Genomic DNA, 10,276 nt, shown 5'->3' with positions numbered 1-10,276 from the left:
TGTGTTATCGAGTTTTGATTCATGTTTTTGTTTTTTCAGGACCATTTGTTTAAATGGGTTGAAGAAGGTGTATACGAAGAGGTTGTAGATGCTTTACCAAAATTTTCTATCATTGGCAGAGAGATTGAAGATTTGAAGGAAAAGATTGAAGAACTGAAGGAAGATGGAATGTTGATCAAAAGAGACACTAAGAAATGGAAGTTGATGAGCTCATTGTGCTTGGTGTGTCTTACTTTTAGTGTCATTGCCATTGTGATCCTTCTTCTTAAAACCAAAAACCAGAAATTTGTTCTTGGTTACTAGAGTCTTCTTCACTGTCGTGCTCAACTGGAGCCTCCAGTTCGTCATCTTCATCACTTCTTTTTTTACGTTTTCCACGCCGACGTGAAGCTCCACCTCTACCTCTCTTTCCTTTATCTCCAACAACAGATTCAGATACAGTCAGTTCACCACCTCCATCTCGGACATTAGAAACTGCTGGGTCCTCCGGTGGAGCTCGAACTCCATCTTCAACTCGAAGAGCTACTCCATCTTCAACTCGAGGAGCTTCCATCTTCAACTCGAGGAGCTTCAATTAAACTCAGTGATTCGTCTTCTGGTGGAGCTCCAACAAACGATATCACTTCTTTGTTTCTAACTTTCGGCATTTGGGATAGAGAATCGATTGGGGAAAAATCGATTAGGGATTGAGAAAGAAAGAATTAGGGATTGAATTTTCAATTTGGGAATTTTCATCTGATTTCTCTCGGGTTCAAACGGTGTCGTTTTTGCACCTCCGTTAACCCATTAACGATCTCTTAACTCAGGCTGATTGCTCCGTTTAGGGATTTAACGACATGTCGTTTTCGTCATGGTCAACAAAAATATGGTGATTAAAACGGTAAGTCAACAGAAGTTTATGTTTTTAATGGCCTTACCTAAAGTTCGTGATTAAAATGGCCACAATTTGAAAGCTCGTGATTTTAACGATATTTTTCTCATATCAAATTATTCTAGCCAAATTTAAACCAAACCCAAACTTTTCTCAGTTTAACAACCGACATGACCAAAATTTTATTAAAACTGATATATTTGATTAAATAAATAAAAATACATATAAATACAGTATTACACTTTAAATTTTACAACATCATCAACAAACATAATTAATTATTTTTATTTTGTTATATTTTTTTTAATCTAAAACCAAACTGAATCTAAACTCAAACCAAACCAAACCACATCTAAAAATTTCAACTAAAACAAACCAAAAATTTGTTGCCTTCAACATGGGACCCACTTTGTCCAACTAGATCTCAATGACCGAATTTGTTTATAGATCACACCTGCGACGCACCGACATTTATGTCCTAACATATCTGAGCCGTCCATTGCAGATGCAAACGGACGGTGGATCTAACACGATCACTAACAAAAACAGAGTTTTTTTTTGTCGGTTTTTTACTTACAGAGGAAATCGATGAGAAGACGTCCGTCGGACAAACGACCGGTGGATCGCCGGAAAAATAAGCGTCCATTTGGGAAGCCAACGGGGTAACCAAGTCCAGCAACAAGGCCTCCTGTATCTGAATTAGAGTCTCCGAAGTTAAAAATCACCGGCGGAGTTGTACAACTCGCCGCCTCAGAGGGTTGCCGGAGACTTAGCAGAACCAGTGACACGAATATGATAAAGAAGATGGACAATGTATCCGAGTGAAGAAAGAGTGTGGCCATTGGAGAAACTTTGGTAGTGTGTGAAGAGAGGTTACCTCGGTAACTTTTTATATTCAGTGTGGTCCAACGATATTTATATTGTATACCAAACTATAAAGGGTGGTGTAGATTTGTTACAGATTAATTATCTCTGACAAAATAATTTACTCCATAGTCTATTGTGGTTTGTTTATAGGACAAGAATCTTTTTATGACTTTGGAAATATTTGTTTACCGTAACAAAATATTTGGTACAAGAAAAATAGAAAATACCAAATATGTATTGTGAAGTATATGCATTGGCCGTAACCCGTAAGGAACGGAATGGTAACGTGAAATAAGCTTTCTATTTGGAAATCACAATGCTCATGTCTCTTTCTCAATCCATATGTCAAGTCTCGAGAAGATGTTTGCGTATGTTTTTATAAAAGCTTAAAATGAGTTTTCATTACCATAAATAACACATGTACATATTTCTAACATTCTTGTTATAATCACTAGAAAATTTCGAGCTTTTGATCAAAAAATTATGTGGTTCATGTGCCTCAACCCCACAAAAGTAGATCAACCCTTTCCCAATATATAGCACATACGATTTGAACTCGGTTTCGGTAGCACTTCAACAACATCCATCTAATCGGTTAAGTTGAGCCAACCGCATTTTAGATTAAAAAATATAGCTTTAGTATCTATAGATGATGGCAACATTTTTTAGTTCATTTTTTTATGTTGTCACAAACGTCATCTATCCAAAGGAAAAGAAAATTTATTATTTTGCCAAAAAAACTTTGTAATTTATCAACTCAACATAAATTTAAAAAAAAAAAAAAAAAAAAAACAGGTCAAGTGCAACACTATTAAGTTCAAGTCAAGAAACATGTAGCCTCAACTTCTTCTCGGTCGATGGTGATAAGTCGTCCATATTATTAAGTTCAGTTACATTGCATTATGCTGCTCCCAAAGTCTTTCATGTTTCACAGTCTTTACATCAATGATCTCCCTCTGCGTCTTTAATCTGGTTCAAGATCTCAGCCTTTTGCTCCATTAAGGTACCTATTTTTTCATCTATCTTTTCCAGCTTCGTTTTCAGCTTAGTTATGTCACTACCACCCTTCTTCTTCTTCACATCTTTGTCTTTCTTTGCTTCCTTTGTCTTTGCTTTTCCCCCCTTTTCTTCCTCATCATCTTCAGCTTTTGACTCTTCTATATTAACGTCCTTAGCATGATCTTCCTCATCTTCTTCATCCTCTGTCTTTTTTGTTTCCTTTGTATCTTTCTTCTTGTTCTTCTCTTTATCTTTCTTCTTCTTTTCCTTGCCCTCTTCACTTTCACCGCCTTCTCCTTTAGATTTCTTCTTCTCTTCATTGTCATCTTCTTCCACGACATCTTTAATATTCTTCTTCTCAGCTTCTGGTTCTTCGAATTTAATATCTCTAGACACCACTTCAGCTTCAAGGTTTTTCTCCTTATTCTTGTCTTCTTTGTCATCTTTTTTAACCTTCTCCTTTTTATTATCCTTTTTCTGCTTCATGTCTCCTTCTTCCTCATCTTTATCTTCTGATTCTTTCTCACATATCTCATCTGTTTCCTTCTTCTTTGCTTTATCTTTATTCTTCTTTTTCTTTCCCTCCTTATGTTCTGCTTCTTCTTCTTTCATCTCATTATCTTCTGCATCATGTTCTTTCTTCTCTTTTCCCTTCTTTTGTTCATCTTCTTTCTCAGACCCATCCTTCTCTCCTTTTACCTTCTTTCCCTTCATCTTCTTGTCCTCCTTACCTTCGGATTCTTTTTTCTGTTTCGTCTCTTTACCCTCCTTATTCTTTTTTTCCTCTGTTCCCGATTCATCCTTCTCTTTCTTTTTCTTCTTTTTACCAGATTTTTCTTCTTCTAACCCCTCCTTTTGTTGTGATACATCCTCGTGTTTATCATCCTTCTTCTTTTTTTCTTCTACAGCTGATTCATCCTTCTCTTTCTTCTTCTTGTTCTTTTTACCTTTTTTTTCTTCTTCTACCTCATTTCCTTCTGATATATCCTCTTGTTTCTTCTCTTTGTCTTTCTTTTTCTTCTTGCTTTCCTCCTCTTGCTCTTTCACTTTTACATCACTGTCTTTAACCTTCATGTCCCCATGGTCTTTTTCATCTTTCTTGGAAACAATTTTTTCGTCTTTCTTCTCTTCATGTTTGTCATCTTTATCTTCTTCTTCTTCTTCTACCTTTGTGCCATCCTTCTTGCCCTTAATCTTTTCTTTTTCCTTTGCCTTCTTTGTCTTCCCTCCACTTTCTTCATCATTCTTAGTTTTAACCTTCTCAGTTGACTTTGCCTTCACTTCCATCTCCAACTCAACATTGTCTCCCTTCTCTTTTGGATCCACTTCTTGCGTCTTCATTTTGACATGGAGTTTCTCTTTCTTGACATTTTCTTCACTCGATGACATAATTCTCTGCTAGAAAATGGAAAAAAAAAATAATTTGTTATAAAAAATTCATCATGAAAAGAACTACACTTTTTCTAGTATTAAGGAAGAGGAGTAATGGTTTCTGCCTATATAGTCCTTTTGGTTTCGATGCTGCCAGCAATTAGCGCTAGCGACCAGCAACCAAATCACTTTCGTTTTATGGTCATTGGTTCAGCAATAAATTTCGATAAACAAATCACATTAGTTTGATAATACTTGGTTCACCAACACATTTCCTACATTGAAACCTTTTGGTAGTTGGTCGTGGAAACCTGTCATGCTTTAATGAACAATCGATTACAAAATATAATGATCGGTGATTGTTCCTTGCTAACAACTAGAAAAACATAACGCGTACTAAGAAGCCAAAATGAACATTTTATCCTCTACAACCCTCACCATCGAGATTCAATGGACTAATTATACTCTACTAGCAAGAAAGACCATTCCTTATAAAAAAACAAATGAACAAGAATGTTCGATACTCCAAATCAAGAACTCCAAGAAAATCTCCAATTGATTCAACCAATATATAAAACCCAGAGTATAGGACGCAAAGATTAATTCAACATAGCAAAAAAAAGCCTACCAGGTAAATCAAGAACAAACCCAAAATCTGAGATCTATCAAGAAGATAGCTGATAGAGAAAACTTGAAATTCAAGGAATATTTATAAGAACAAGATACTCTGGACAGAGATCAAACAAGGAAATAAAGAGGAAAATAAAAAAAAACCTTATGTACCTTAGATTAACCAAAAGTTATAGCTAGAAAAGTTGTCGTTGTGTTTGGAGAAAGAAGAGCGAACCGATCTGTAAGATGTGTTTGGTTATATATACATGGGAAGACTTAAAGTTAAAGATAATGACTTACTCTCGTAAACGAGTCACACGGATGTGACGCTGAGACTCACGCGTTGGTGCCACGTCTTTGTCTTTCCTCATTGCTCTACTTTTTTTCTCGCCATTTTATTGTATTTTTCAAAGTTTTATTTTATAACCTTTGGATTCACAATATGACTTTAAAAAGTTAGCAATGATTTATATAAATTACTAGTATTAAGCCCGTACGAGACAAAACTTTGATATAATTTTATATATTTTTATCACATATTGTTATATGAATAAATTGAAAATCAAGATGTAGTTAATCATATAATGTATAATGGGTTTAGTTTCATTTCATCAAATTTGATGAACTCAGGAATGATTACTTCAAGTAACAAAAATGGAATCGAATACTTTAGTTGAAGCAAAACCAACGGAGAAATGAAGTAATAGTTTACTTTTTCATAAGTTACTTTCAACCTTAACAATAATTGATATTTACGTTAATACAAAGATAATTCAGATTTCTCGTAAACCAGAGATCTGTCAACTGTACATTATATAGGCTTATAGCAACCTACACGTAGCTCGTGTCCAACTTATTAATTCTTTATTTTTTCCTTAGCCAGTAAACCTGACAATCTGTCTGACAATAACATGAAGAAAGAAACACAATCTTAAGATAGTATTTGCGATCTCTTAATAGAAATAAAAAATGTTTTTGCTATCAAGGTATAACTAAATATTTTTAATAATTGAAATTTTTTATTAAAGACTAAACATTTAAGAGAATTTGAGAAAATACTTAGATTTCAGAAAAAAAACGTTTAACAAAGGAAAAAAAAAAAGACACAGCTAATACAGTTAGGTGTAAAAGTAAAAGTAAAAGTGTAAAACAATCTCACTCTCGACTCTTCTTTTCGATTATAATCGCAAGTGTTTCGGCATTATCTCCAGCTGAAGCTCTTCCGATAAAGTCGTTTGTTTTCCTCTGGCAACCTTCAGTTTTAGACCACTTGATCAAATATGTGATCATCAATCAGTGAACCAAAGGAAAATTAAATGAGAGTTACCTTGAGTTGCTCCATTGAAGTGTTCTTCAACTGAAAATGTTTCCCACCAAACCATGTATAACCTCAATACTATAAAGTTGGGAAATTCACAATTTGAAATCGAAATGATATTGAATTAAGACCCAGAACAGTATATGCAAAACGAAAAGATATATAAATCTTGAAATATTACAATTTTGATACCTTAAAGAAAAAAATGTGCGTGAAGGGTCTGATTTCAAAAACCAGAATCACTTCTGTGCTTGAAAACGCAAAGAATACATCAACAATGCTCGTGTTTCATCATGGCGGTCCTCAATCCACTCTGTTATGTTCTCATGTTCCACCATCGTGTTTTCAGAATCACTCTGTTTTCTATCTCTTCTCATCCGTCATTGATGAGAAATTCTGATTTGAAAAGGGAAAAAGGATAAAAAGTGGTAGAATATATAGTACATAGAGTAAACTTGGTCACCAAGAAAGTAACTGGCCGAAGGTGAAGAATTTTAAAAACTAATTAGCAAAGAAGATGAATTCGTATATATAAGGTGATCATCAATTCCAAAAGCGAAACAGTTTCATATTCTTTGCAAACTAATTTGCAACTGTAGTCATGGAGATCGTGGGTTGGGTGGGGGAAGGCGTGAGGAAAAGAAATTTTTTTTTAGGTTTGTAACAATAATTATTTGTGCTGTTGCTAAATAAAAGTTAAAAAATAGGGAATTTGGCACCAATAACCAAAAAAAAATCTATAATTAACTCCATGACCACTCTAACCATCAATCTCTTATATCCTGTGTATTATGTATATTAATGCCCAAATTAGCCCTATTGTATGACCACTATTATTATGTTTCTTTTTTCTCTCGTGTTTCTCTCTTTATGGCCACGTAACAATACAAGGCAAAAAATCAACGTGATAACTTCTAATTTTCGTTATTACTCTTATATAATTATATATTAATTCTCTTATATATATGTATATACTATTTCATTAATAATTTGACTACAGTTTATCAGAATTTTATTGCTTTGGTCATATTCGGTTTATTATTTTTAGAGAAACATAATATGGATAAAAATATATTATAGAAAATATTATAATTTGTATATAATACAAAATATTTTTGAATAAGTTGTTGGTAGACAATATATGTCCGTTTTACATATTACATTTTTGTAATATTGAATTTTTGTATTTGACGTACATTCAATTTAATGGTCTAGATTCTATATGTTGTATCTTTTAGGGTATAAATTTATTTTTTGCATACTTTTAATTCTGTACTCACAGCAATTCTATCATTGTCTCTCTCCTCAGGTCTCACTCTTACGTCCCATGTTTTTTTCCTTATTTCTGAATATGAAAATACAAATTAAAAGGGATATTTTTTCTCACGCATCACTGCTACACCAGCGCTTGAATGACACTTAAGTGTATTATGGTAATTTTACTATGACATTTGGCCAGTCACCTAATTTCACCAATTAGTTAGCTATATTCTTTGTTGCTTTTGCTATTGTGGCTAGTACACAAATTCGCCCTAAAAATATTATGAGTGAATAATTTGTTTTCAGTTCACAATATTTCATTTTTTTTTTGACATATATTTCGCTCTACAGTCATTTTTTATTTTATATATTTTAAAAAATAATTTGATTTTACTGACATATTAAGTTTTTATTGGTGCAGTGACTTGTGCTTTTTTTTCCGACAAAAAAAAGCTTTATATGATACTAGTATTTATTACCGTGCTATGCATGAATATAATTTGTTTATTTAAGAATTATTCTTTTAGAAGAAAAATAATAATATTCTTAACATAATATTAAATCAATATTGTTAAACCACACCAAAAAAACAATCAAAACAATACTGTTAAAAGAAATTTAATATCTTGGATTTTGTAATCCGTTTACTACAATTTGATATAGATATAGTTACATATTTTTTTCCTCAATATGTTGATCTCTAACAAATAAAGCCATTAAATAATCATAATTTGAGGGAAGAATGGAAGATCACAAAAAAAATAGTTACTAATTAAAATGATACTCAAGAGTTTCTCATTTCTATGAAAATGTCATCGTGATGTTAGTATGAATATGTTGTTTCCACTCTTAACGTGACTCTGTTTTGACCATAAGGGCAAGTCCATCAAAGTATTTAAGCAATTGCTTAAGGGTTTCTAAAGTATTATATGTGATTAAAATTATTTTTTTTGGTATGATTTAGTTTAGAATCGTTCTTTAGCTAAGATGTTTTTGGTATGTTTAGAAATTTAGGTGTGTCATTTTCTGATTGGGTGGGAGAAAAATAAATTTTTCCTTTTATTTTTTTGTTAATTATATTTCTCTCTTCTCTCTCGTCTCTCTCGTCTCTCTCGTCTCTCCCCTTTGATCGACAGAAGAAGAAGAAAAAATGAACCGACAAGGCGGTGGTGGGATTGAAGAAGAAGAAGAAGAAATTAACCGACAAGGCGGTGGTGGACAACGGCTGAGATCAGCTAGATTTCTTTGCTTTGCTCCGGCGACCTCTCGTCTCTCTCCGGCGATTTTATTGTGAGAAACGTCTTTGCTCTCGGCTTTGCTCCGGCGATCTCTCGTCTCTCTCCAGCGATCTCTCTCTTCTCTCTCGTCTCTCTCCGGTGATCCCGTCGTATGTCCCCCTCCCCACTTTCTTTTCTTCTGTGTTGTTTTGCTGAATTCCAAATCTATTACTAAAAAACTCCGATTTTGATTTGTGTTTGGTTCGGTAACGAATCGATTTAGACTAGTGAATGAATTTGAAGTTTTGGTGGTGAATTTGCATTTGAATCTGGTTAAATCATATGCCCATGAATCAAAAATCTTGTTTTTTTATGTGTAATTTGTTTTCTTGCGATCTCCACTGACTTATCAAATTGCCAATTCAGCTTGCTGGCGGCAATGCTGCTCTTGCTCTTGCTCTTGTATTATGAGTAGGGTTCAAAATCTTTGTAAAAAATGGAATGAGTATTGTGTCTTCTACCACTGAAATTGATATCTTGATAGCTCTGTAACATCGTCCATATATATATGTGTTGTGTGGATGTTAACTTGCGTCTTCCTTTTGATATAAGCACTACGAAGATCTGTATAGGGTTCCATTACATGTGACTAGAGATGTCTAGTTTTTTTGATTGATTTTTTTCTTTTTATTTGATCCTCTCTTCTTCTTCTTCTTTTTTTTTTTTTTTTCTTCAATTCGTTTGATCCATGTTTCTCTTTTAGGCAAATCTTGAATTTGTCCCTCCATCCTCTGTTTTATGTTTTGATTTAGGTTTGAATAAACGCCATTGTTTGTAGAGAGACAACAACATATGGTTTAATTGTCTTAAATGAGGCAATTCAACAAGGTATTTGTACATAAGTATTTGACAAAGACTCTTGAGTCAAATGTGAAAGGAGCATGCTATGAGACAGCTTTCTCTGTTTGGTGTCTTTTGGTGGTTATGTTCGATTCTATATATTTCTATGTTTGTTTGTGATGAGTTGTAGTAAAGCTTGTGTTAGGATTTGTATTATTGTCTTTTTATCCTTTTCTTAAGAGTGATACTATTTCTTTTTTTTTTGGTTTCTGAATTATTTATAGATGGGTTTTCAGAGTTGCTAAGCTGACAGAGTAGTAGTGAGATTGGGAAGATGGGTTTATTGAAGAAAAAGGATTCAACTTCAGCTCGCTCCTCTACTTCTCCCTGCGCCGATTTGCGAAACGCTTACCACAATTACTTCAACAAGTGAGTTTCGTTTCTCCTTTTGAGTGATTCTGCTAGTGTATAATTTCTTCAGTTGCTGGCTTTAAGGGTCTTTGGTTGGTCATTGATGTCTCTTTCTCTTTCTTAGTCTTTCGGTTATTTGCATCATGAATTTGCATCATTAAATTGACAAGAACTGTTTGGTAAATGTCACATTTAAACACTCAATGCTTTGAAACTTGTCATTGTTTGCTTGTATTGTCACACTTAAACACACATTGTTGGTTGTTGTCACAGTAATACACTTATTGTCTAGTGTTAGGTTATACTCAATGCTTAGTAGTTGTCATTGATGGCTTGTTATCAATATTTAAAAACCAAATACACTTACACGGTTACACCTCACTTCTAGTTATATATTAAGTGTTTAGCTGAACCTAAACACATACCTTTCTTCTCCTTTACACACATAACCAGACAATCAACCCTTCATTATTCTCGATCGTCTTTTAAACTCAACCCAGAAACTTGCCT

At 33.6% G+C, this 10,276-nt stretch overlaps 2 protein-coding genes and 1 long non-coding RNA gene across 5 annotated transcripts in view; all 3 read right to left on the bottom strand.

The window, feature by feature from the left end:
* LOC104701083 (GDSL esterase/lipase LIP-4-like) overlaps nt 1-2,065 on the bottom strand; it is a 5,226-nt gene extending 3,161 nt beyond the window's left edge. The window contains exon 1 of one of the 2 annotated variants that reach the window (XM_010416715.2): nt 1,449-2,065. In XM_010416715.2, the coding sequence (XP_010415017.1) occupies nt 1,449-1,517 (69 nt within the window). In that variant the 5' untranslated portion in view covers nt 1,518-2,065. The remainder of the gene's footprint in view (nt 1-1,448) is intronic. The other variant, XM_010416714.2, reaches the window with a different exon arrangement.
* On the bottom strand, nt 2,597-4,992 carry LOC104701082 (DNA ligase 1-like). 2 transcript variants are annotated; one of them, XM_010416711.2, is made up of 2 exons: nt 4,892-4,992; nt 2,597-4,132 (listed from the first exon to the last, which is right to left on the bottom strand). In XM_010416711.2, exon 2 carries the CDS (start codon nt 4,124-4,126, stop codon nt 2,681-2,683), a length of 1,446 nt encoding a protein of 481 aa, XP_010415013.1. In that variant the 5' UTR covers nt 4,127-4,132; nt 4,892-4,992; the 3' UTR covers nt 2,597-2,680. The 2 variants fall into 2 exon arrangements, with proteins under 2 accessions (XP_010415013.1, XP_010415015.1); XM_010416713.2 differs by having other exon boundaries at nt 2,597-4,135; nt 4,892-4,991.
* LOC104701081 lies at nt 5,860-6,513 on the bottom strand. Its single transcript, XR_753715.2, has 3 exons — nt 6,231-6,513; nt 6,048-6,116; nt 5,860-5,973 (listed from the first exon to the last, which is right to left on the bottom strand). It is a non-coding gene; the product is annotated as an uncharacterized LOC104701081 (long non-coding RNA).

This window comes from Camelina sativa, chromosome 7, assembly GCF_000633955.1.
Source record: "Camelina sativa cultivar DH55 chromosome 7, Cs, whole genome shotgun sequence".
Classification (NCBI taxonomy): domain Eukaryota; kingdom Viridiplantae; phylum Streptophyta; class Magnoliopsida; order Brassicales; family Brassicaceae; genus Camelina; species Camelina sativa.
Note: the sequence above shows the minus strand (reverse complement) of the source record. Positions and strands in the feature narration are given on the sequence as shown.